This window comes from Megalops cyprinoides, chromosome 6 (assembly GCF_013368585.1).
Source record: "Megalops cyprinoides isolate fMegCyp1 chromosome 6, fMegCyp1.pri, whole genome shotgun sequence".
In the NCBI taxonomy this organism is placed as follows: Eukaryota; Metazoa; Chordata; class Actinopteri; order Elopiformes; family Megalopidae; genus Megalops; species Megalops cyprinoides.
Window position 1 is genome coordinate 7,401,882 of NC_050588.1, and position 27,668 is coordinate 7,429,549.

The following is a 27,668-nucleotide window of genomic DNA, read 5'->3' on the forward strand; positions in this document are numbered from 1 at the left end:
GGCCAAGGAGGGAAGCAGGTTCACCGACAGCCAAACACAAACATACAAGAAATGTAGGCCACACGATAAAACTAACACTAGTATGGCATTTAACTTTTTTCCCCCAATTTGTTTCTGTTGGCAAAAAAATAAAATAAAATTTGCAAAAACATTATAAAAAAAAATTCAGGAAACAGTTCAAGAAATTTTGTTGAACTTTGTTATTTCTTGTGGAAAAAAGGCAATTAGCAGGTGGCCAAAAACTGTCACATTCACTATGCCTACACAGAGAAACAAAGCAAAACAAAATGAAATTTTTTAATTTCCAGAGTAGAACAAAAGCCAACATTCCGATGCCATTCCTTTGAGTGCAGCAAGCGTCTAGTGTGTATAAAACAAATCTTCTCAGGGCTTCAGGGAATCAAAAACAATAGTGATTGTAGCAGTCTTTAAAGACTATCAGAAGTCAATACTAATATATTCTGTATTCCACACAGTAAGAACTCAGGACCATTATGCCTGTTATCATATTATTAAATTAAGCAAGGCAACAAAGATACATATACATAGATTAGATACTGAGCATTAAGAAACTGGCTATCACCAAAAAAAGGACAACAAAAACATGAAAAAATAACTAAAACAAAAAATTTTTTGCATCTTTCCTCCCAGTACGCCTCATTTCTTGAAGGCAGCATGAAAACAAAATGAAAACTGAACGGACATGCTTAGCTGTGGTTTTCATGACTGTGCACCACAGTTTGGGTAATTCTTGCTGTGGATTTTGTGATCAAAGACGCACAGTCTTGGCAAAGGGTGCCCGTAGTCACTTTTCTTTCTAGAAGCATCTGTTGAAGGCAGTGTTCAAGTTGGAAGTTCTCTTCACTTGTCTATAGAGTGCCACTTTCCTAATTATGTCCAATGTTTGCACCAGTTCCCCGGCAACGACGCCCCAGGCACAGAACCTAGTTAAAATCAAACATTAAAACCTGCTCGCTCTGTAGAATTACGTGCTCCATTCCAGCAATTCACACATTTTAAAAATATTTTAAAAAGCTGTGAGAACACAACAGAACAGGCAATAAATTAGACCTTGTGATGATCTTCAGATATAGTTGTTATCCTTACTAATGCTGTTTTTGAGGTTAAGTGAAGAGTTACATACATTAGGACTGGCACACACTATTACACTTCCATGGTTTTTTGTAGTCTTCTATTCTGCACAATAAAAGATGTAGTATTTTTTACAGTAAGACAAAGATGGGGAGTGCCAGAGCTCTCCCCCGAGTCCATGTGCGTCAGTTGTGCTTCTTCTCTCCCCTAAAATAAGTAAAGCCATGCACATTCATAGTTACTGATATCTGGTGTTAGCTGGCAGTTTGGCAAAGTTTAAGGAGTCAGTTTTTCTTTGATGTGAAGAGGAGAGCGTCATTCTCAGCACCTTGTAGGAGTGTGAAGACGACCCGTGGATGAAAAGGGTGCCACTGGAATTCCCCATGAGCCCAAACAGGAGAAACAAGCAAATCTTACGGGGGGAAAAAAAAAAATACTTGGCACAATTCAAAAAATTTCAACAGGCATCTCCCCACTGACTGTTAAGTAAAAACATGACATAAAAAAAAACAAAACAAAAACACAAATGGGACATAAAAATGAAAAGTCTGTCTCCAAGGACATTTCCACGGGCTCTCTTTAAAAGCACTTTCAGAGTCCTTTGTCTCCTCTCCCACGCAACCCACACTCGACGTTCTTTGAATCAGCACATCCAAAAGACTGATGCAGCCACACGCGGAACACAAATGACTTTACACGGATTGTCTCTCTTCATTCGTCCTCACCCTCGTCACGCTCGGAGCGCACCAGGCTCCACGGGGCTGCTGGCAAGCCGCACTGCGTCAGCTGTTTGAGGAGGAAGAGGAGCAGGAGGAGGAGGAGGGAGGAGGGAGGGAGGGAGGACGGAGGGAGCGAAGGCAGACGGTTGGGCAGTTCTGGGATCCTCTTCCATTAACGGTGGCCCTGTGCACCCCCCTCCCCCCCCTCCCCCACCCACCCCGACCGACGGTCAGCAGTAGTCGCGTTGTTACAGTTGAGGGGGGGGTCGCAGGTGTCGCCAGGGTCGCATGAACAGAGGTCACTGCCTCCGGTCCTCAGTTTCCGATCTGGAGAAAGCCATCACCCCGTCCTCAGCACCTGGGAACAAGACGACACGGTTAGTGCATACGAGCCAGACTCAGCGTTCCTGACAAAACTGAACCGGGCGGAAGCTTCCAATGATTTATGTGTCCTAAAGATTCTAAATTTCTCAGAAAACAAACACATTCAGGCGAGACTAATGTGCTTTTAAGCGGCGCAGAGACTGCTATGATGTGATCCAAATGGCATGGCACAACTGGTCATGCTTATCTATGCTCCACTGAAAATGCTTCCGCCATCTCCAATATAACATAACTAGTTTTACTAGATTATATTCATTTTTATTTATTAATCATACCCAGTAAGTCTGTGATTCAGCTAATTCAACCCTGCATTTTTCCCTGAAGCAAAGAAATGTGCATTCAATCATACTTTCAGGTAGGAAAATTATAATTAAATGAATTATCTGTTGTTTCACACAAGGCTCTTCAGTGCTTCTTCGTGAATATCACCAAGAAAGAAACACAAATCAGTTTAATTAGCACACGCATGAAAACTGATCCATCTGAAGAATCAAGCATTTGCCTCAATATCAAACTTATCCAAGGTCCGGTCTGTGTGTCCAGCTATTTCTGTGAGCATATTCAAAGCACAGGTGCCCTACTGTGGCTCCCTAGGAGGTGAAAACCTTCCTGAGATTTCAGAGGGTACACTGGCACCTCAGCTGATTGGACTCACAGAGGGTAATGGCAGAGCACCAAAGCCTGCTCATTTTCCCCTCAGACAAACCGCTCTGAAACGAGCCGGAGCTAATGGGGATGTGAACGCCCCCGCTAATGCTCCTACAGAGCTCTGCCTAATTTCCCCCCCCTTCTGGACGTCAGCTCTTTCCAACGATCGAACCTTCATTTTCTCAGCAGCGCCTCAGCACTAGGAAAATGCCTACAGCTAGCCGCTGACTAGACTGGGGCTGTCGAATCCGACGCAACACCAGTGGCGGATTAGTGCAGAATAATATTGTGCTAGCTTTCATCTTGCACTCGTCAAGTGGAATTCATTTAATGGGGAAAAACAAGCAAAAAAGTTAATATGGGACAGACAGCTGCCACTGGGATGCAAAATGAGCGATGGTAATGATCCAAGAGTTGTATAGTACTTTTAGAGATATTACACACGTGCATAATTTATCCATAATGTACATTCAGGGGCATACAGGCTGTTTTTCAGAAATACACACAAGCTCAAGAACAGAGTATGTGCAGCAGATATAGACCTCTAGGACCTTTGGCATCTAAAAATCAGTTTTTTTCCACTTCCAACTTTCATCCCGTGCCCTCTCTCCTGCCCCGGTGTGCCACTGTCCTCTCCATTAGCTGGTCAAATCTGAGTCCTGTTCGGATTGGAGTCTGCAATTTGGCAAAGGCAGAGAGCGCCCAGAATGAGGGAAATGAAACCGAACTGGAGCGCCATAAAGATCAGTGCACGTCGGGGGGAAAAAAAAAACGCTAAAAATAATACAGCCGGAGAGGACAGCTGCTTTGGCCCAGCGGGGCGTCAGGCCTCAGACATCACACATCATTTCGCTTGTGAGTTTAGGCAGGTATGAGGCCGGCCTCCCGCAGGCTGAGCACTGAGGAAATCAAATCCTGGATTACTGAGCTCAGGGCCGAAGAAAGCAAACAAACAGAGCAGGTCTGACTGTTCCCAGCTTTCTGCCTGCCTCCTCCTGCAGTACGATATCTCGTGTCACTGGTCGACAACGAGCTTTCAAAGCACCAAAATAAAGCTGACATTTACCAGGGAAATCACCGGAAACTATGAAAACTATGTACAAAAGCTATGCATGTACAATGCGAGATGTACTGCACCAGCAGGCTGTTGGGCATGTGGCCTGGCAGACGTATTCTGTACCGAACAAGGCTAGTTCAAATTCTCATTCCAATAATGCCAGTCTTTACAGGACTATTAGTCATTGACATGTGTGTGTACATTATGTGCCAATGTAGTCACACTAGGACTGCGGCTACTGACAGGTTAATCAGGTACAGCAGATTAACCAGCAGAACATCTGAATCTGATCTAATGAATTCGAAAGATTAAAAAAGGTTTACTTTGCTGGCCCTGACTCACCATGATCTCATGATCTCATGATCTCATCTCAACTTATCGCTAAGATTACAGGGTTCCCCCACAGTCATGGCCAAATTCCCAACTTTCAATTTCACTCTTTCAATTCTCAATCCATTTTTACTAGGAGCCTCATGGATCAAAGTACTGATCCAAAATCAGTGTTCTGAAAAGCTGTTCTGGTGTAAACACAAAACGTGAACACACAACAGCTTTCACAAACTAACTACTTCCAATAAACCTTTGTGTAGTCCTCTGTAATGTGGCTGATATGACACAAATAATGCAATAATCAGGCATTGTAGATGCAATGTTGACCTTGTTATAACCGCTCAATGTGAAATTAGACATATGTTGGCATGACCCTCTCAGATTTTGCTGAAAGCTGCATGTACATTTCTACTGCCCGGAGTAAACACTGATGGAAGACTGTAGGCACTGTATTTTCATTATACTGGGTTATCACTTTGCGATTTTGGTGTTGTATTATTGCTGTTTGGGTGCCCCATCATGATAACATCAACAAGAGGTCCACCCCGAACACATTCCAATCAAATCTGCTAAGGAGAGAACCAACTATTTTGAATGACTTTAATTGGGCAAACCATTCCAAACCCACGCGGAAGGCGCCACTTTCAACTCTCACTAGGAGAGCGTGTCACATGTGGAATACGGCAATGTTGACAAAATTGACAATGACACGCCTCTCAAGGCCTGAGTGCTACTGCTGTTGCTTCCATAGCGTGCTTCATCTCCAACATCCTGCCAGACTAAAAACCATTATGCTGTTTTATGCTGCCATTATCAGACACCAGTGCAGTTTATTGACCGCTGGCACAGGTAACCCGATGCCCCCCCCCCTTCATTTGGTTCCTTCCCTCCTGCAGCACAACTCCGAGGCGCCGGCCGAGGCGACCGCTCCTCGACATCGTCCATGAGGTTTCCAGGGAGCAGGGGAAGATAACGCCTTTTGTTTTTCCCTCATCCACCTTTGCTATAAAAAGGCTCTTTGGGACCCCAGAGGAACCCCGGTGCCTTGGTGGATTTAATTAGAATGGGGGGGGGGGCAGGAAAAGGCAGAATGCGGCTGGTATTAAACATTCATCAAACAAAGCTCCGCTCGTTTGCCTTGGTGGAGAGCGCGGGCAGAGACGCCCGGCGCAAACCTAATTTCACAGGTCTGCCCAGGAGGAGGAGAGAAGGAGGGAGGGAAGGAGTGAGAGAAGGAGGGAGAGAAATTGCCTGACAACACCAGTGCAGCGGTAGCGGGGGAGACGAATCCCCGCGGCCCCGTGCTCTTTGAGGACCTTTCGTTTCGAAATGCTGCGCGGCCCGTCGGGCTAACCGGCTGAATTTCAAGGGGCCTCGGCTAAAATCCCGAGGCAGCACAGAGCGCGCCAAGATCAGACAGGACACCTCCGCGAGAAATATTACATATGAAAAATGCATTTCATAAATAAAGAAGGGAATTCTCAGGGTTGCCCTTAAGGGGAGTGGAGAGAGCTGGACAGCGGAATAATGGCGGCTAGAATTGCAGCTAGAATCACAACGTTACAGAGCAGAGAACTGGACAGACAGGCAAGGAGCAGGCGAACGGGGGAGGTAAAAAAGGAAAAAAGCTCCCAGATCCTACGGTGTAGATGCAGACCTTCTGTGAGCGCTGATCCAGGATCAGGGGTAAGGCCACTCTGGCTACAGAGCGGTGTCTATGAGGTCAGCAGAGGGGGGAGGTCAGGGTTTGGGACACATAGGGACTGGTGGGTTTCAGTGACTGTGAGCCTTGGACCGGCTTCCAGGTGAGAGGAGCAGAGGAGTGTGACAAACCAGGTCGCATGGAGCACCACCCCTGCGCCCTCTGCTCCTCCGACCCCCAACTCCGAGCGGACTGAACAGCGGTTTGGGATGACGACGGGGCTGCTGCCCAAGCCGCAGCCTCCTCCCAAACCCGGCTTTGTATTCAAGTCTATGGTCCTTTTCAGGCACAAAAGTCCACCGAGCACAGCCCGGTTCGCCGGTGGCTCGCGTGGTGCCTGGCCAATCATCTTTTCGTGGTGGAAAACGCAGGGAACCGCTCCTGCAGATGCTTACTAATCCCACTGAGAATCTCCATGTTGTCGCACACTGCAAATGCATTCCCCTAAACATGATCATTACAATATACAAAATTATTTAACTATATCATTTAATAATATGAATCTAAATGAATATACAAGAATAATATATAAATTAATCTATACACTTTCCGAGATCCTATACAAGCACTTATATAGAGGCTTATAAAAGCACCAATATAACTACTTATATCCTACATAAGCACTTGTGAATCTGGGTGATGCTTTGGATAAGGTTAGGGGATCATTCAAGGAAAGGAATAATAATACACTATCATAATATGCATATAACTGAACATACATAAATAATATTTTATATAAATGAATCTATATATATGAAAAGAATCAAAAACATTAGTGCTTGTGAATCACTCAGTCAAGAAAAAAGAAGGAAAAAAAAAAAAAACAACAAACTCACAAGGTGTCACCTGCGTACAGTTAAGGCGAGCACTTCTTGTGCTGTGTGTGGAGGCCAAGATTAGAATGGAAAAACCACCTCTCCGATCAGCTTCCTTCCCAAGTGTGAACCTTCATGCTCATCGAGCCATGCATGAGGATTCGCGCACGGCACAGAATTCAAAGCGGCATCACCATTTCGTTCCAATTCTCACTGCGTACACCAGCACACCCCTCTGTCACAAAAGAGCCATGGCCACGGTGCCATGACAGCACAGCTGTTGCCTGGAGACAGAGCAACAGAGGACCGCTCTCCCGAATGCGTCTTTAAAAAAAAAAAAAAAAGAATTCATCTTGCATTTGAACACCCAATGCCGAATCTATCTGGGTAAAAAAACACAATCAAATGGGCACTACAGCACTGATGCGAATCTTATGCTGAAAGCACTCAATTTTTGTCCATTTTGCTGTGGGTAAAAATGATGACTGACACTGTGGATATCTGCTCCTATGTGGAAGCACCTTGGCTCACCTTTTTTGGTGCTGAACCTTCTCTCCCCGTTGCGTAACACAGCTCATCCTTACGTAACAGGGACCTTGTGCCAAAAAATGACAGTACACCTCAAAGGTCAGTTGCCAAGGCCTTTACTTAGGGCTGAGCTTTTGGCTGTAAATGCTGTGTTCTTTGCTACATCCCAAGACCAAACAAAGCAAAGTGTACTGCCAGCGCAATCAACTTCCTATAATTTTATATTGGATAACAGCATAAATGTATGTTTTTATTGCACAGTATACTGCTTGGTCCATTAGTCCATTAGAGTACCACTGATTTTACTTACTCTTGTGCATACTCTGGTTAAGACCCTACCCTCACAGCAGCCCCAAACATGTGCAATTATCAGGAGTTCGCTATACCTCAAAGCGCTGACATGTGCTGTGATCTGGCCACACAGGTCTACAGCAGAGAGTTTTCTCTGCAATGTCATAATGTGTGAACCTCCAACAAACCTCGTATTTGGTTCAAACCAGTGAGATAATTCTGGATATTTCATTTTAGGATTCATGAAATCTGAGCCTGTGAACCAACAGATAGCCTCTTTCCTGGCTCTAAGCACATCTGCACCTCATACAATTTCTAATTGCTTTTCATGTATTCTCATCATTCCTCATGAAATTTAATTTTATAACTGAGTTTGTAGATATCAATAAAACAATGATTCATATCTTAATGAATACAGCTTTAAGCAAAAGTCTCAAATTTTAACCAGGTAAGTAGAAAAGGATTATATACTCAGTGTTAAATGCCAGCCTTACTCAAAAAGACAAAACGATCAACAACTCTGAGCTAAGTTTTAGTAGTACCTGAAACTGATTATAAGGTGGTCCAAAATGGAACCTCTCCATACCTCTCATCCAACCTCCAACTACCAAACCATAACAAAAAAAATAATTTGCATTGCACGCTATATAATGAATATCTGAGTGCTCTTTAGCCTATCATTTCAATAACATTATTCTGTCCTGGGCCAGAGCAAGAAACATTAGACTTATAAAATGTGACTTTGAAAAGAAAATGTCAGCACCTAGAACATAGTCATTCATCTTTACTGCATGCTACTTTATGCAATAAAAGTTGCAAAAACTATTTCCCATAACCTCAGAGAGGCTCAGGGGTGGCGAATTGTTCAAATCCACACAGATCAGACCCGTTCCATCGTGAAATTGGCCAGTGGCCGGCGGACCCGAGAACAGCCATCGCCGAGCTGTAAATTTCACAGTCTGGCGCACAGTCCTCAATGTGATCTTCACCCACAGGGCACAGGGGGTAGGAGGCGCTCCAGCCACACCAGGACGAAGGAGCAACCGCTCCGCTGGGCGAATAACAGAATAACGGCATGAGATGCCGTGGGCCCAGGAGGGTTGGATCGATGGGAATCTCCACATCAGTGGAGATTCCATTTAAGGGCTGCCACTGGTGTGGCAGGGTAGCATAGTGGTAAGGAGCAGGGCTTGTAATCGAAAGGTTCCTGGTACAATTCCCTCTTGGGGCACTGCTGCTGTACCAGTACTTAACCCACAATTGCCTGAGTAAATATGCAGATGTATCAAATGGATAACGTGAAAACTGTAACCTATGTGACTCGCTCTGAATAAGAGCGTCTGCTAAATGACAATAATGCAATGTAATGCCAGGCAAACATATTAAACATGCAGGAGCACTGATCCCCTGCACACCCAACAATATAAACTTTCCTGACTACCAAAGAAAATGGCCTGCTGAATGAATCTACCACTGCTCATTAAATGACTGCGATGGGTGGGATGAACCGACCACAGTACCAGACGGCAAAGGAAGTCAAGGTGACTCTCTACTCAGAGCTGAACTCAATGACTTGTTTGATCAAGAGTACAACCCAATATTTGAACCCAGAGAGACTCATACATCGGCAAATACCGCTCTTGAGCTAGGAACAAGGATGTTGAATTAACTCTTTGACATTAAATAGAGTATGAAAGGTGGAGTGACTACATTTGGGCTTTCAAAAAAAAGAGTCTCCTTTGTGATCATGTGGTCACTGAGTACATTACGACAAATAGTCATGTGGATCTTCGTGTCAGTTAAACAGTGAGAACAGGGTCCACTGTGAGAACAGGGTCCACTGTGAGAACAGGGTCCACTGTGAGAACAGGGTCCATGAGAACAGTGTTTTCTCTGTAGCAATAGGGAAAACTATTTTGAGATACAGGGTACATGCAGAGGTGAATCACGATTATGATCAAATCACGGTCAGTCTATTTTTATTTCCCAGTCATATAAAAATACTGACCCTCATGGTTCTTAAGTTCTAAGTTTTTTTTTTTAAGTTCTATTTTACAATATATCAAATCCAATTACAGGAAAATTCAGTGTACCACAAAAAAGCATCTGCATAGACCAATAGAACTTTTATCTACATTTTGGTTTGCATGATGCAGCTACTGCAACTATCAGTATTTCAGGCCCTCAAAAAAGTATTCAAATGTCATTTCACAGTATTAAAAATGCAATCTCATTTCACTGACTCATCACGCAGCTGGCTGCCTGGTGTGACCTGGAGTCTGCCGTGGCTGAAATGACCAAACACACCCTGCGAGAAAAGGGTCGTTTCAGTCATCAACACTGTGCTTTAGTGATCAGAAAGGTACATGACGCTAAAAACAGGGATAGGTTTAAAAACAGAGGAACCAGACAGCCATAGGAGCTATTCAAATTCTTTGCTCAGAGTCTCGCTCTCACTTTCAAACTGCAGCTCACTCCACAAAGCATGCGTCTTAGCCGAGGTTCACAGTTTACCCGGAGAAACCTTTCACCCTGAGACAACGGACTGAGCTCTGGGTTAGGGCCATTGAGTGACAGGAGTAACCTGCTCCCAGAGTCTGCACTGCATCCTTCATTGTTGGGTCTCCTTAACTCTTTTAGTTCCAAATCCTTTGAGACAGCACTCAAAACTCGTGCCCACCTCACACCTTTGTACCACCGCATTTTAAAACAAAGCTGCTACATGTCAATGTAGTTGTTACTGATGCTATTTAAACCGTTCTGCGTACGAGTAGGTAAGCAGGTTGCTATAGCATTTCTATAAATACCTGCACATGCATGGGGTATTTGTGCTGATAAACGGCAAGCACTGTATGTACCGTACACATCACAAGTCAGTCTCCGCCCACGCTGCTATCAGCTTGTTTCGGGGCCCTCGAAAGAGGATTAGTGGCTGTAATGCACTACACTGAGCCCATTAGGTTACACTCTGCAGACAAGACCTCTCGCACTGCTTACAATCCATTTGATTCCATTGCCATTTAAGAATAGCCGTCTTCTTTCCTCTAACATCTAATTTTCAGATTTTTTTCACCCCAGTTTAGCACCAAGCCCCGAGTGTCAGCTTAATCTCGTGTTACGTACCCTTGTTATCTAGTTGTAGAAATTGTAGCTCCTTACTTGCATGGATTTCCTTCCTCGAGAGCATCAAAGATCGGAGTATCTCGCAAGGATCAGGGCCGTTTCAGCATACTAAATGTTACACACCTGAGTTAGCACAGAGATACGGCATTTGAAGTACCTAAGAATTAAATGGCCTCTGTTTCAACCTACAATGCAAAATCTATGCGAGATGAGGAATGCAAAAGTACTGAGGCGTTAAGTGAGGTCTGGACCTTTTCTTCCCGAAGTCACCCAAGATCAAAAGATGTCTCCTCAGCATTCTGCAGAAAGAGAGCCCGGTCCTCTACCCAACATGTACACAATACAGAACCAAATCGACCCCTCAGACACCTCTTTGGGGTGAGATGTGACAGGGGTGTCAGCACAGGAATGGTCACTGCAGCACACCCCGGTGGCCTGTGGTTAACACCGCGGCTCGTCTTGGGGCTTCCAAATGAGGCCCCACTCTCGCTCTTCACTGCAGGGGCTCCACTGTGCCGGTGACTGTTAGTGTCAGCATGGTAACGCCCTCCGTTAGATCCCCTTCAGGTCCCAGGGCCCCTCCCTATCACTCTGTCCATTGACTACATCAGCACTGCTTGTGAATCCCGCAGGAAGATTTCGTGGGGGCGTCAGTGAGCCCGGATGCTCCAAATGATGTTACTCGATCATTTTCGGGTCCCCCGTCACCACCTTCACGATAGATGGGTAATGAAATTACCTTGACGGGAACACTGGAGTTTCTGCTTACCTCTAACACAATGAATGGCAAATGGACATCCCGTTTCATGAGTTACAGCTATTATTCAACGACGAACAGTCATGGCAGGACTCATTAAGTCATGCCCTGAAATCTGTCTGACTGAGCTGAAGAGCTCAAGAAAACTATACTTGAGAAACAATTTCAATTTTCACACCTGCACTGAGCTTTCCAGATATCACTGCAATATAAAGTGAATGTCTTTTCTTCTTTCTCTCTACTGTAAACAAAGTATGTGTACAAAATGTTTGTTCAGCTTTCTTATCTCCCCAGCAGCTCTGTACCAGCTTCTGCATCAACCAAAACTACATGTCCCATAAGCCTGTTCACAAGGCAGAGAGGTGCACTTTGAAAAGGCAAAAATGGCTCTTTTTGAATGCAAAAAATAAACCATGACCTGGTTTCTTAAAACTCTGAGAGATGCATGTGCAAAAACATAAACTCACGTGTCTGCTGTTCCAGCTCTGATGCTGATGATCCCCTCTGATTAACTTTATGTATCATTGTGATAGCCGAATATATGGTCAGACACACCATATATTATTCTAGGGAACACATTATGGACTACCTAGCTACCTAAAATGAGTAGCTAAATATGAATGCACAATCAGTTACTGAATAATCACCGTGTAACTCAGACACCAGTAAAGCCTTTCAGGTGGGGTGTGCTGCCATCTTGCACACAAAGCGAAACGTCAAGATTAGCATATTTAGCGAGGTGGTTAACAAGGGTTCTGTATGACTAACAGGCAGAAGGTTGAACGTTGTGAGAGCTACGTTTCCTCAGGGCCCTTTTAATGAGCCGGAAACAGGCTTCTGCTTCACGCTAGCTCTGTCCTTGATGTTACATCTTTAATAAGTAAACAAGGGCCTCTCCCTTCCCAAGCCTGCTCTGAAGTTCCACTCAGTGAATCCATAAAGCCATTTTATCCAGTTACAGCAGCAAGGAAGCCCCTTCCCCTGAATCACACACTGAGCTCTGCCTTTTGGAGACATGGCTGATTAAGACAGGTGTTCTGGCCCCTCTTTTATCATGAAACGTACTGCAGGTGAGGATTCTGAAGCCCACGCTCGAGCCAGAGTTCCAGCTCAGCTAAGCGTTTCGTCTCCCCTCTTCAGAAGCGATTTCACAACGTAACCTTGCGGTTAACCAACAGACGTTGCGTTTTACACGTCGCAAAGATGTGGCACCTTTGAATTTGCAAACCGGCTGTGACCAGGTACGACGCGGGATTACAGAGCCGGAGCGTCACTATCGGCATTGCCACCCTCTGACGGCTCCCCTCTCCTAACGCCCGTGAGCCGCGGGTCCATTAGCGTGCATCCGGCAGCGACGAGACCGCGGGCAGCAAGCGTATGGCTTCACAGAATAATAATCGCTTCACGCTTCATGTCGGCATCCCATTGTGAAGAGATAAACACAACAGGTGCTGCCTCCTTTGGCTTAAACAAGCTCTGTGACTCTGTCGCCACACCTCAGCGTCACAGATGATACATCTGTTCCAGCGGCACTCGGGCACCACAGGGGAGGCCAAGGCACAGCCACCTAGGATGCCAAAACAGCAGCCTTCGACGCATGAATATTCAAATAAAAACTGAAACAACACTACGAAAAAATGTCGTAATTAGGGCTGTGTAGTTCTGACTCATCTTAATTTTTAACCACATTTTGACCAAAAGAGAAAAAAAAAGAATTTATTTTTTCAAAGGCTTTATCGACTTTGATTTATCTTTGGAACATTTCACTTCTTTTAGCAAGCACAACAACCTGCAATTAGTCTGTGTTCGATGAAATGAAAATCAAACACTTCTGAGCCGCCCTGCCGGTTTCCATACAGCATGCCGTTAGAGAGGGAATTGTGGAATAAACACAGCGCTGAAGAGCCCCAATTACTCAGCTGAAGTTTGACACCATATTAATTATGTATGCTTGTTTTTGGCAGACTCTTAAACCCCATACAAATCCAGGGTGATAGATGTGGAACAATCACCCATCACAACATACTGATGACACAATAACGACTTCTCACAATCGCTCAGTGACAACAAATCTAACTTTTCAGATGTATGTCTCCAAGTTGTTAACTCGATACTTTGTTACACTCCAAAAAAATTACATAATATTATTAGGCCTCTCTTCTGAAATCCGGTGCTGTAATGAAAATTCAAAAGCTTTGTCATTTTCATGTGCTATGTGCTACTTAGTGCCAGGTTTGAGAACAGTATTTGGAAGTACAGAGCAAGCTTGTTAGCTATGGAGATGAATGTTGTGCATACTACTTAGATTGTGCCCACAGCAGCCGACAACATAGTTATTCCAGAAAGCCTCTGCTGTGCCTTTATCTGTGAGTGGATGATTCAGACAGATTCATTTTATTTAATGCCACCTTCAAAACTCAAAAAGTTGATATTCAGTAAGAAAAACTTAGCAGTCAATTATGTATGTTTTCCTGCACCACATAACACAATAATACAAGACCTGAAAAAACAACTGTACTCATGTTTAATGCCCTTTCCCGCAACAGAACCAATGCTTCAAAGCAAAACAAGCACCAGCCATATATATATTTTAGGCCGATGGGATACAACAATTTAAAATGTTCTATCTAGTCTCCTTACAGCTGAGGCAAAATCAACACATTCCAACATTAAGCCCCATCTACAAATCAAATCACAACACACTTTATTTTTAAATATGGCTAGTAACATTAAGAAAATGCTATACTTTTTTGTTAATTACACAATATTTTTGTTGATTTTAGCCACTGCGCTACTCATGATCTGGTATGGGAAATGAAAGTATTAACACCTGCTTAACAGCACAGCACTCAAAGCTGGGGCTGAAGTGCATTGTAGTTCGACTGAGGAGTGCTGTGGCCCTTCTCCTGGTTTGACTTTCAGCAGTCACAGATGTTATAGTGTAATTGCATTTGACAATAATCACAATGCGCGGCTCGACGGATCGGACGAGGAGTCCTGTCACGCCTGCTCTCTCTAGTGATAAACCCCAGAGACAGGGCTGCCGGCACTGTGGGCCGTAGTGTGTGTCCTCAACAATACCCTCACCTCCGTGCAGCGCCCCACCTATCCTCCGAATCCCGGGCCGACCCGTAAATCACACCTCAGATCAATGGCCAAATGTCCGATTTACGTTACCGCGGGCGAGGTAACGTTTCTCTTCGAGGAAGACCCGCCCACCCCTGCTTTAATCTGCGGATCGACCGCTGCCATCAGACGCCTCCTCCATTTTATGGAGCTGTACTGCCCCTTCTCCTGTCTGCTCTCTCTCTCTCAAGCTCTCATGCTAAAGCCACAGGCAGCCATCAGATCTGACCACTGTAATGCCAATATCTCATCTCACCGCCTCGGAGCGCTGCATGAGTAATATCAGAGGGTTTATATGAGATTTGATGCGGCAGCTTATTGTGGCTGGGTTTAGTGATTGGGTAACATTGGGCAGCTGGCTGAGAGAATGTGTCTGTGCTCATGAGGCCTGTAGGGCAAAAAGCATTGGAGCGCGATTACATTTTAATTACATGTTCAAATTATACAGAGGTGACTCTCTGTCTTACCACCGTTCATAAACACTAAATCTTACTTGTTTGAACTACTGGAAAGTATTCAATTTTTTCCCCCATGATTCACCTTTCCCAACCAACCCCATTTCACCTCCACTCAGCTCCTGTTCGCTGCAATAATGGTACACTGTGACTGGGTATACAGACCAGCTAAGATGGACCTTTACGGAATGACTACTTTCCATTTATTTTGAGTGGAAACCTGTAGTGTGTGTTACATCAAAGGACTGAAATCAAAATTCTTTCCTGACGGTCAGCCCTAGTTGTCAGACTGTGTCCATGCAAAAAGCAGTTCCCCAGGTTCACCCCATATAGCACTGTCTTTGGGGGTCCTCCCCTTGGGCATAGTTAAAGCATGCCTTCACACCTCTGCCTGCCTGCTCATTTATCACAGAGGTGAACTGGGGATTCACCTTTACATTAATCCAACTCCATCTGAAAGGGAAAACATCGTCTCTGTCTTTGTAAACTGCAAAAAACCCAGGAATCAGTTTAATGCACTGGGTGAAGTGTATGGATTTAATATAAATGTCTGCATAATAAATCAACAAGCATGCAGATTAACATGGCGGCAAGCTCATTTCTCTTTCCTTTCATCTTTCTGCCAGATCAGCATCTTCTCAACCCTGACAAATGAACTGAGGGGTAAAATAAGGGACAATTATCTTCCTGAATTACTGCTCCCCACAATGTTGGTGTTGGGCCCACTGAGGGCAGGAATCAGTCCTCAGAATGAATTACTGTCCAGCGGACGCTCATAAAACCTCTTTAATGTTCGCTGCGTTTCAGCCTTGAACTCATCCAGTAGACTAGAGAAGATGGATACTGGGCATGCTAGCTTGGTTAACTTTTATGATAAACATTTATTAAGACAAAATATGTCAAGACAGGCCACAGAGATAATACGTATTAATTGACCGTTGTCCTATCCTTGAACTGTGGAACTGAGGTACCTAGATCCAGCCCTCAGGAAGTTAAGAAAAGAGTCTCCTTTACACCAAAATACTGGAAAAAACCTCTCTCATCTTATGTGGTGATAAGGTCAGTGATTTAAGGACAGTCCACCATCTTTAAGCAGGAACACACATTCTCACCTCACCTCCCAGATCCTGGATTCTTTTGAATACTGATGCAAAACAACTACTGCAATGGCAAAGGAAGCTTTTACATCCTGTGAAACATTGCAATTCACTATTTATGATGCATAAGGCATCTTAATATTTTCCTACTGCAATCAACAGCTGAAAGTTATTGGACAGGCATTTTTCAGAGCCACTAACAACACTGGTTCCGAGTGGTCTGTATCCAGAAAAGATTTGCTTCAAATACTCAAGATGCAGACCAGCATCACTGAAAACCAGCATGTATGAAAAGCCTTTGGTAGCTGAAGTGGACAAGGGCTACGAAAGAAAAATATCAGGATTGATATCACACGGTTTTACCACACAACAACAAACAAGAAGAAAACACCTATAGGCTTCCCTGCCCATGCTATCAACAGTATTAAGAGTGGAAGCTTTGAGCTCACACCAGTGTTGTAGCCCATTGTTTGTTCTCGGCTCTAAAGCAATGCTCGTGCCATGAATAGCCTCTGTAAAAAAAACCTTGAACCATCAAACAGTAAAACTCATTTCTGTCTGCCTTCTTAAAGGCGACGCTCTTTCCTTTGTGCCAGGAACGAGTAATTGCTTCTTAAATCTTTTCATGTACTGATTTCAGCTCAAGGAGGTTTTGGCCTCTGGTTCTTTTTCTGTGATCAATAGCAGAGTGAGAATAACAGGCAGGGTGTTGTATTGCGGGTGATTTGCTGGTCCTGTTGTTTCTCCGCGGGGGGTTAGAAGAGATGTAACCCGACCGGGCCTTCAGCGTGGCAGGGTCGGCGACTGAACACCGCGGGAAGTTTCACCCCGACCGCTGGGACCGATTTACAGTGAGTCTGGGAAGGGTCTGATAAGCCCAGCCCAATCAAAGGAGCTTATCCCTGCAATGTGAAAGTGGTGCAGGCACCTCCTCAGCAGGAGCAGCAGCTGCCAGTGGGCCTCACCCAAATCTCTATTCGCACGTCGCCCCCTAGTGTCCAGCACAGAAAGTGAGTGGAATGAGCACTGGTCACTGCCTTACATTTGAGCATTTTTCTTCTGTACATGTACTGTATAAAGTAAAGAAAAGATTACCTCAACATATAATTCCATATTTGATTCATAGGTTTTCCTTACTGTTTTTTCAGTCTGTTTATTTCAGATGTCTGCATCCACAGACACCATCATAGGAAAGGTTTTGAAAATGACCACAGCTGATGTATACAGTTGATCAGTGCAGTCTTAAGTATACACAGTATTATCTGGAATGAAAGCTTATAAGGCTTAATGCCAGAAAGAGGATTACTGTAACCAGAGTAAGAACAATGAATCCCCATGGAAAAGATGATATATTGAGAATACATTTTAGAGAATTTTCAGTCAATATATCAAAAACATGTAATTCACTGCAATAATGGTGTATTGCGATATATTAATGTAAAGTAGAAATACATTTTGAAAAGATATGCATATATAATTGGGCTAAATAACATATTTCTCAATACGTTACAACAGATTTCATTTTCTTGTTGGTCCTAAGTCTAAAACCAAAATGATTGGATGGGATCTTGAAGTACTCTCCAAGAGGCTAAAGCAGAGAAGACACAGTAACAAATGAATGGACATGTGACTAGCACCAGAAACGGACCCCTGTTGGAAAGGTTATCTACATATCCAACAACTGTGGGCAATTAGGTTTTTGGACCTGGAGGAAGGTTGGAAAAGACAGATACAGATGGATGTAAATGTTAGCTCTGCCACAGAACCACAACAAAAGAAACGCTGAAATAAATGAGTGCTGATATGACAACAATACTTCTTTAATGAAAGTATCTTTCAAAAGCAATACAACAATGAAGTAATATTTTATCCATCCATATGGCCTGGATCTTCACTCTTTTACAACCTTCCTCCAGGTCCAGTAAGGCAGAGGCAGCCCTTCCATTTAAGAACAAAGAGGAGGAGGAGGGGCTTCCGGGAGCAATGGTGGCTCATCAACAGCCATGTCCTGGCCTGTGGCTAAGGTGCATATGATAATTTCTTCTTTACATTTTTACTAATCAGGAAAATTAGGAAATTATTGAGGGAGACTCAATGCTGCATCCCGTCTTTTCTGTAAAACATTTAAACAGTTTGGGAACATACAGGTTTCAATCCTTGTTACTAGATTAAAAACATGTGGTCTACCCAACATCAGACACCTTCTGTGGTTAGTTGGAAGATGCTTATTCTTCTCCCCCAGAGAGGTGCGCAGCGTGTGAAGCCACTGATGGCTGTGGTCGAGTGTGTCAGAGGACTCGTACTGGTGCACGCTCTGCCTCAGAGCTTTCCGGCAGTGTGGGAGGGTGTCAGCGTTGTGGCAAGCTTTATGAATAAAGTTACTGATTCACAGATTTTTCAGGCTGCAAAACAAAAAAGTAAAAACAAAAATGGCTTGTCCACGCTGTCCATTCTCTATCCAAAGGCATCATCCTTTGGCTATTTAAGAGTTAGCAATTAAGATGACTCTGTGAATGCAGGGCCAATTGCATTTTTAAAATTACATTTTGGGAGAAACAATCCCACCTTATATCTAGTCCATAACTACAGGTACTGTATGTATGTATGTGCGCATGTGTATGTTCATGCACGTGTGTGAGAGTACACACAAATAAAGATATATACACATGTACAAAGACAGATGGAAAGATATACAGTTTAAAGTATTATTAGGAAGAAAGAGAAATGAGGAAGCACATGTCAAGCAACGCCTGCTAATTAAGTGAAAGGTGGCTGCTGATTTTCAACCCTGCTGTGGTGTGAAGGCGATGCATGAGAGCTGAGGAACCTAATATAGATAGCACCACTGTCTGACTTGTTAGCACCACCGCCTGACAAGCAGCACTGCGTAAACACTCTTCACTGTCAGAGCACCAAACTCCCAGAATGCATCCCTGCTCGAGGGTGTTGTGCTGCACAAATTGAGCGTTTCCAGTAAGACTGAACCTGTCTACCACAGACAGACAGACTTTGTTTTCACAGTCTGATCTTCAAAGAGTTTTTCTGACCAACTGAAAACACTAACAGGATGTTGCAAAGTGAGGATTCGATGGTGCCAGGACCACATACAGTAGAACAGGCCGATACTCATCAGTTGACAAAAGGAAATGTATAGAGAGGCTCACATTCACACACACACACACACACACCCAGAGGGCCATGCACACACACAGACATACACATGAACATGAACACAGGCATGTGTGTGCGCATGCACACACACGCGCGCACACACACACACAGGGTGGATGCTGCCATTTTCCACACTAGCACTTAGAGAGGAAAGTGGTTTGATTGCTGCAGCAGCGCCTCTGTCTTGATGTATTCTATTTTATCTTCCACGAGTAAACTTCAAACAGCTGAGGATTTGAGTCATTACTGCACCGAAACACTTCCAGGGGCCAGACATCAATCAGGACAGCTGACAGCTTGTTAACTCGTTACTGCCGCTGGCCCCGGGCTGGAGTCTTAGCTAGCAATCATGGGGCCAATTTGCACTGAAAATGACCTTTGCATTGCTGACAACACAGTTGGACTTCCTTTCATTTAATTTTATGTTTGTTAACCCCAAAAAAACTATGTGTGAAATGACATTGAGCGCAAACCAAAGGTGAAAGAGGGAATTCAAACGAGGTGACTGTAGCTCTGACTAGACTTTACAGTGCTGTTTCACTGACTGGCACAGGTCTGTCTGGGGGTGTTTTCTTCAGACAACATGAATTCATCATTCGTTTCACTATGTTTTATGGACCACCCCTCTGTAAAACAATTATGTGCAAAAAGCATCACAATGTGCGACAAAATGAACAATTTTCAGTCTGTGTACAGGAACTGAAAAACAAGGCAAATGATTTTATTGAAACTTGGAAGGAAAAAAAAATCTCCCTACAGAAAGGAACACACAGGTTCAGACCAGACCGAATCGGTACTGAAAAGATTCCTCTGAATTTTAAGTTGAATACTGATGCCTGGTTCACCCTTTGCTATGGGGTGTCCAGCCTCTCATCGTCCCTGGAGGACACAATCTGGGTGGCAGAGCAAAAAGCCAATTTGACAAAATGACCCCCCTATACATGACCATAAGATCAAAAGGCTAAACAAGAAACGCACACACAACACACAAAAAATATGTAAAACAATTTTCAGAATTCATGCAATATTCATAACTACCCCTCTAATTACACAATTCCCTTTTTCTGCAGCTAAGAATCTAAATCCATAATGACGCACATTAGCAAACAGAGAAATCGACCACATTTTCACAAAAGAAGAATTTCTCCATAAAAACATCCATACTCCATCTTGCAGGAAAGAAGGAGTTGTAGATTTTAAATAGAGAAAGTGTTAGATCTCTGGACTTGTTTGAACATATGCGCAACCCAGTAATTTGCCTGTGAACTCGGTAAATGACAACTTGCTGACAGTGAAATGTTTTATTTGACACTTGCCCGACACCGCAAGTGCCATGTGGTAGTGATTAGGGAAGACAAAAAACGTTTTAAAAAAGCAATAGCAACTGCTAGACAGCAATTATGACAATCGAAACGACAGCGGGTTTGGTTAAAATGGAATTTAAATTACATTTCTTTAAACTGCGCAATGCAGGCTGACACGCACAGACTGAGGACTGTGTACCACTAATGGATTACAGCCTCAAATGCGGTCCAACCAAACCAAACACATGTCAGTTTTCCCGTCAGCATCCAAACAACTGTTGTAGGAGTGAATAAGCTGCTCCGCGGGTTTTCCTGTGCAGCGATCTATTAATCTGGTCCAAATACAGCAGCTACCCTAGCCTCAAACCCAAGTATGCATCTGCGCTCAACTAGTTAGGCCTACCTTGTTCGATGGGGTGCTGCGGCAGCTGGCTCATCTGGCTGTGCACCACACCCGCGTAGTTCCGGAGGAACGCCTCCTCACTCTGTGTCAGCTGGGGTCAGAAAGCCGGATAGAGCAGGAAAAAGGAAGTTAGGTGGGACAGGGGTACAAGTAAGGAGTCATAACTCAGGGCCCATGTGGTTATTTATATGGGACACCCTGAAATGGGTCTAATGCTATGGTTGTATGACACAACACGGAATGCTTTGCCAACCTGTGATCTGGCAGGCCGCGCACCTGCTGCCCTTATGGGGGAATCTGCCTTGTTCCCTATCCTTACTTCTACACCACATACATGCTGCCCACCATGGCCATGGTGCAATAAAATGGTGTCACACCGAAACAATAAGCCCTTCTACCCGACACTGGTCATGAAATGAGGCACAGTAGAGAGATACGGGTGACAGTGTAGCATAGTGGTTAAGGAGCAGGACTTGAAACCGACACTGCTGCTGTACCCTTGGGCAAGGTAATTAACCCACAATTGCCTCAGTAAATATCCAGCTGTATAAATGGATAACATTGTGAAGAGCTGTAACCTATGTAAGTCGCTCTGGGTAAGAGCGTCTGGTAAATAATGTAAAGTAATGTAATGTAATATAGATACAATCCTTCACCATCACAGGGCTGAGTCATTATGAGAAGGTGTAGTGGCAGATTCCTGGAAGAGGCCCACGATCTGTGGCTTAAACCAGCCAAAAACTGAGATTGGCTGCATACCACACACAGACTCAGCTTTGCTTGCAGATATGAATGTATCTGTGGCAGCAGTGGTTGTATGATTACGCAAATGTAACAGTTCCTAAATGATTACTTTAAAAGAGGAATGATTCTACTGGAAAACCCCTGGCACTTGGTGCTTTAGAGATGCCATATGCAAAAGCAACCACACAGTTTCCCTCCAAAAAGATGAACAATAGCAAAAGATTTATTTGCCCTTGGACCTCACTCAAATCTTATTTTTTTATTTGTCTCCAAAAATGATATAGCAATATACCATTTGTTACAGGCAAAAATATGCATCCAGACTAGTATTATTTCTTCTGAAGAGGAAGATACAGAAACGAAAGATATACAAATTGTACAAACATCTACAGTGCAGTTAAAAAGCATGAAAAGTGCTTTGCTTTTCATCCAGAATGACCTGCTGGAAGGAGCTTATTTACAGTACCATTCCAAAGATAGGACACACCTTCTTACAGTAAAAATAAAGAAAAGCTCTTCTACTTTCTACATTTTTGAATACTTGTAAAGACATCAAAACTATGAAATAACACAAATGGAATTACGCAGTGTTAAAGAAATCAAAACTTTTATATTTTAGAATTTTCAAAGTAGCCAAAAACTATTTTAAATTTTTTTTTTTTTTTGGAAAGAGATTCATACATAGGCATCAGCTTCACTATTTATATTTGTCTAAGAAACAAATTTCAAGCATTTAAGCATGTCTTTAGACGTTTCCCATTATCTTAATCAGGTGTGTCCAAACTTTTGACTGGTACTGTACTTGCTGTCCTGCATAGGGAAACCCTAAAGTCTCAACTATCCAACCACAGTCACGCAGTGGGGCGATACTCACATTGGATCCCATCTTCTTGAGCATGAGCAGCACCCGCACCTTCTGCTGGACGTACATCTCCTCGGGAGACTTCCCAGGGGCCTCTTCGCGGTTCATCCCCCCTGCTCCCGATGCCCTGAAATGCCCAAAGGGACACCGTCGCCTTGCGGCTTTGTCTCGGTCACTTCCTAGAGCTCTTCCCAGAGGGGCTCGCCCCAGCCTACGTCTGAAAGGTACCCTCTTGGGGCAGCCGTTCCTCGCAGAGGTAAGGTGCGGGCATCGTCATACAAAAGTGGCAGGCTGCACATACAGGACACCACTCATCATGCATGAACATGTGTTAGCCCCAAACCATGCGGAGGTAACTAATGTGAACATAATTTGGTAAGTACATGCAATGCAAGAGACCCTTACAGAAAACCTACAACATACCTAGCAGTAAAACTCCAATGTACACTGAAACTGCACAAAATGTCTCAAAACTCTAAAAATCGATTTTGCCAGGCGGCTGCGTGGTCAGCTGGGGCCCTCGTAGAGCACTTAATCAGTGCTTCCTCAGAAGAGACAAAATTCACAGTACAGGTCTACTAATGTCGGACGACGTCGACGCTTTGAGAACGTCTGAACTCAGAACAACAGGCGACGACTATTTTAAAGACAAAAAAAAAAAAACATGGAGCTGCGGCTTTTACAGCAGAGGGTTCCTTCAGTGCAAACCCTCTGCGTTACATGACACTTCAGCAGTGCTGATGGCCCTCATAAATATTTCACACTGCTCTGCACCACTCCCGGTCTGCTCATTCCTCCTCTCTCTCTCTGTCACGCGCGCCATCCCAAACGACCTGTTTATGTCTAAATTAGACAGCATGCTGTCTATGAATGGCTGCAAAAGAAGTGGCTCATGCTAATACAGGCAAATATAAAGGATAGGTTCCTCTATGACAGGGTTATAAATTAAAGAGCCGCCTCGGCTCAGACTTGTCAGCATCCCGAGAGATTAAAGCGAAGCAAACGCCCTCGCAGATCGAGCAGGCTGGCTACATCTCCCAGCCACACACATTCATCACTCAGGCTGAATAAGCCATTTCACGTCCCTGTAGATAAACACATTTGCTTTGTGCGAAAGTGTGTAAATACTCAAATAAGCCAAATAAGGCTGTGTTACCCATTACAAGAAAATGGTCGCACCTTTAAACCTTTTAAATCTTGGGTAATTTGAATGTTTTTTTTAAGAATAATGAGTACTGAAATGATTATGACGCAGGCTAATTAAGAACATTAAAATTTTTAAAAAACACTTTAAAACATTTTTTTTTTTTTTTTTTTTTTAGAACTCTTACCTACCCATCTGACCTGACAAATAACAATGCGACTCACACTGTCCTTTGAGCTAGCTTGAACTATGAGCGTCCGTTTGGCATTCTTAACACATAAAGAGAATGCATCAAAAAACTGGGGCACTTTGGAGCCCAATGGCTTGCTTTGAACTGGCGTCCTCTTGATACCCGCTGTTAGGATTCCTCCTGCGTTTCATCCTCGCAGTAGCGCTTTTGTGTTGTGGAACATCGGTCCTGCATACTGGGAGACGCAACTCGGGTTCGGACCGCTCGTCCTTGCAAACTCATTGTTTCACCCTCTTCATGGATTGGACTGATGTTTTTACATGTGCTTGGCTGCTTATTCTCCACAATGTCCAATCAAGTAAGAACTTCTCAGGTGACACATATGCAGATGCCATGTGCCAGTTTGTCATAAATTTGGTGGAATTTGGTGAAATATTACACGACTGGCAGGCATGTTGTGATGGACAGAGCGGTGATGAGTTTGGAGAACATGTTTGTGAAAACCACAGGAATGTGTATGAGGTTATTTATGCTGGGTCGTTCCATATGAAATCAGACCCATCCTGACATGTATCCCTACTCCTTTTTGGTGACAATTCAGCAGTCCAAGCAAGGGTAACTTCCTTCACCCATTGGCTCACTAAAGGTAATGACAGAACCTTCGTTTCAACACTAAAGGGTGAAAATCCACCAAAGTAGTTGCAACACCCAGACCGTGTTTGTTCTTGTGTCTTATTGAGATATGACTACATGAGGTAGCTATCTTTTACCATTTATTTTGCCTCAGACTAGTTCTCAGAGGGGATCAATGAAAACACGGTTTCAACTATTTGAAGGTACATGTGTAAGTATTTCCCCTTGACATAAATCCACATTTTGTGCTAACTCCAATTTCCACACTTCCTTGTTATCTACCTTAGACTGCCTTTGCATGGCACATTAAGAACACACCCATGGTTGGGATGTATGCCATCCGCCATGGTACAGGTTCACCGAGCATATGCCATGCCTACACAGCACCGAAATGTATGCCTGTTACCAAAAGAGAATGTATTTTGTTTCAGCGTTCAGTACAGTAAAGTGGCTCTGCAAATTGCTATTCCAAGGCTTACTCCAGTGCCCATGGAAGCCATAAATCAGAGGTGGGACAAAAGTTCACTCGAGTCCATCTGTTAAGACGAACTCCAGAACGTGGTCAGAGAGGAGACAGAAACGGCGTAGTGGCACAATGGGATTTCTGAATTGTGGCATTTGGTGCCCCTCTCTGCCACTCTGCACTGTAATCAGTGTTTATTGACCCCGCACTGCGACTCATCACTTCCTGTCGCTTGCCTCCGCTTCTAGGGGGAAGCCGAGGACACGGCGCTGGCACCCTCCCTTCTCAAGGCCGTCCTTCTCTTCAGTCCTATCTCTTTTGCCGGTCATCTTAGAGTTCCCCTAAACTACCTCAGGACCTGCAAGTTTTGAGGTTTTTTTCCCCAGAACAGGTATTACATGACCCAAAAGCTGACACTGAAGGGGATGTACACTTGCATTCAGAGACAAGGAGAGCACACCCCACAGGATGCCAAGTCATCAGGCTACATACCAGACTCAAAGACAATGCATACTATCTCTAAACTAGGGAAGCTCTGGACAAAGAGGTCTCTGACAGCATCTTATGATTTATAATAAAATCCCCTGTTTGTCCATCTGTGGTAATAGGACACCATTTTTTGTGAGCCCCTTTCAGTTTTGGCCATTGATCTGCATACTGATATTTAAAAAAAAAAGCAGCTGTAGAAAAACTGTGTTCCCATGAATACACAATACTGCATACACATACGTGAAACAGACTAGCCTTTCGGTGCATCTGAGCACACACACATACACAAGAATCCATTAGTCTCTTCACCGTAGAGGGTTAAAACCACAGAGGCAATCAAATACTATCCATCCCCATCACTCATCGTAATCCCTGTTAATCCGCCGTGATGCCTTAGTTACCTCTGCGGTCCGGGGAAAAAAGCACTTCGGCGAGTCCGTGTCTCTGCTCGCCTGACTTTCCTTCGCATGTTAAATCTGGGGCTTACACAGCATTAAAGCTATGGAAGCCTGCCACACTGTACGAGGCAGGCCTAATGCTTTTCATTTCGGATCTGGCCGCTGTTTACAGGAGATAATGCTCTAAAAACGGCAAAGACATCAATGCCGGTGCAAGAGATGGTTTTCAAACCAGGGCAATTCCATGCTTGTCTCCGCTGTGCTGAATCTTTTTGCCAGAACGAGCGTTACAGTGCAGACAGCAGGGAGCAGATCCCAAAGACTGAGTGGGATTATCATATGGCTGCTTTTTTCTGGGCTGCACCCACACAATATATAATCTGATTTGCTGTGGTTTCCATTACGAATAAGTCTTTTCTTTCTAAAGAAGAAGAAAAGGACATTAACATCCAAAAGCTGAAAGCTGTTTTTATTTCCTTTGTTTGAAGGAGTGCTGACATTTGGAGAGACTCATAGATCCCTGGATCACTACTGTCTGAGACCAAAACAGACAATGTCTCAGCCATAATAACAATGTTGATTCACTGCTCAGTTGGCACAGGTGGCTGACAAGTATTTCTGTTAACTGACAATAATGTGCTCTTGATGATTATTGTTCTTAGCATCTGATGGAGTCAAACTGTCAGTTTGATTGACTGGAGGAAAATGTTGCTTCCTCTCCAGAGTTTACTCTCCAATGGCTTCACAGTCTCCCCAAACCCCCCCAGCACACCCATTCAATCAGGAGTGCTGCATCTGTAGACACTGTAAATGATACTTGGTTGACGCTCAACATCACAGCACCAGGTGGACTTAAGTCTCATTTTGGTCATACGGGTGTTAAAACTGCGCACCTGCTAGGGGGAAAATGCAAGCCAGATGTAAACTGGCAAACTTTGTGCATGCAGAACAGAAAGTTCACATTATAAGTGGTCCTCCAATGCCTCTTTATACACACATGGTAGTGTATGTAGTTCCTGAGTGGAAAAGTTCATTCTGGGAATTTCTGAATCATTAGAGAGTCTGAAGGCATTGATGCCAACCTCTTTGTGTTCCGCTTTGCAAGGCACTCTAAATAAAATCCCTTTGTGATGGGCACAAAACTAAATACAGTTTGACTGAATGACTGCATAGCTGACTGACTAAAGCACTGCTTCGCTGGGCGCAATGAAGTGAACGAACAGAAATACAATGAATTAAAATATTTTATGACATTACGAGCTTTGTGAGGAATGTTTTCATGTGTACCGAGGCGGAGACAAAGAACACACCTCGCTGGTGACAACTGCGGAATAACACACTGACAAGACACGTAAATACACACACAGGGAGGAGAACCACGCCTCGCTACTGATCCCCGTGGAATAATACCTTCACCTGACTCACATCTGTGGAGGGTGTTGGCTGCTTTACACTGTAAGATTCAGGCATGCCCAAAGGCACAGCTCTACACAGGAGCTTGGAGGAGGGCAGAACTGTGTTCCGCTCAAGTTGCTGTGACGCTAATGTTGTGAGCAATGACTCGATTTGTTGCACCAAACTCCAGATGACACCATATTCTGTCAGAGCGTCTGACACATCAAGGAAACCAAATATCACGGCAAACGTCATTTTCCCGGCAAGCTGTGGCTTTGCACAGGCTTGTCAGGCAGCCGTTAAGACAGCCAAACAAAACATGTCCTTTAGCTTACACCCTTACAGTTA

At 44.0% G+C, this 27,668-nt stretch overlaps 1 protein-coding gene across 1 annotated transcript in view; it reads right to left on the reverse strand.

The window, feature by feature from the left end:
- Window positions 1–2,056: 2,056 nt before the first annotated feature.
- Window positions 2,057–27,668, reverse strand: part of LOC118779874 (beta-catenin-interacting protein 1-like) — a 29,807-nt gene continuing 4,195 nt past the window's right edge. Inside the window, exons 2-4 of the mRNA XM_036532186.1 lie at window positions 22,621–22,735; window positions 21,003–21,093; window positions 2,057–2,169 (exon numbers count right to left, since the gene is read on the reverse strand). Coding sequence (XP_036388079.1) covers window positions 2,111–2,169; window positions 21,003–21,093; window positions 22,621–22,716 — 246 coding nt within the window. The 5' untranslated portion in view covers window positions 22,717–22,735 and the 3' untranslated portion in view covers window positions 2,057–2,110. The remainder of the gene's footprint in view (window positions 2,170–21,002; window positions 21,094–22,620; window positions 22,736–27,668) is intronic.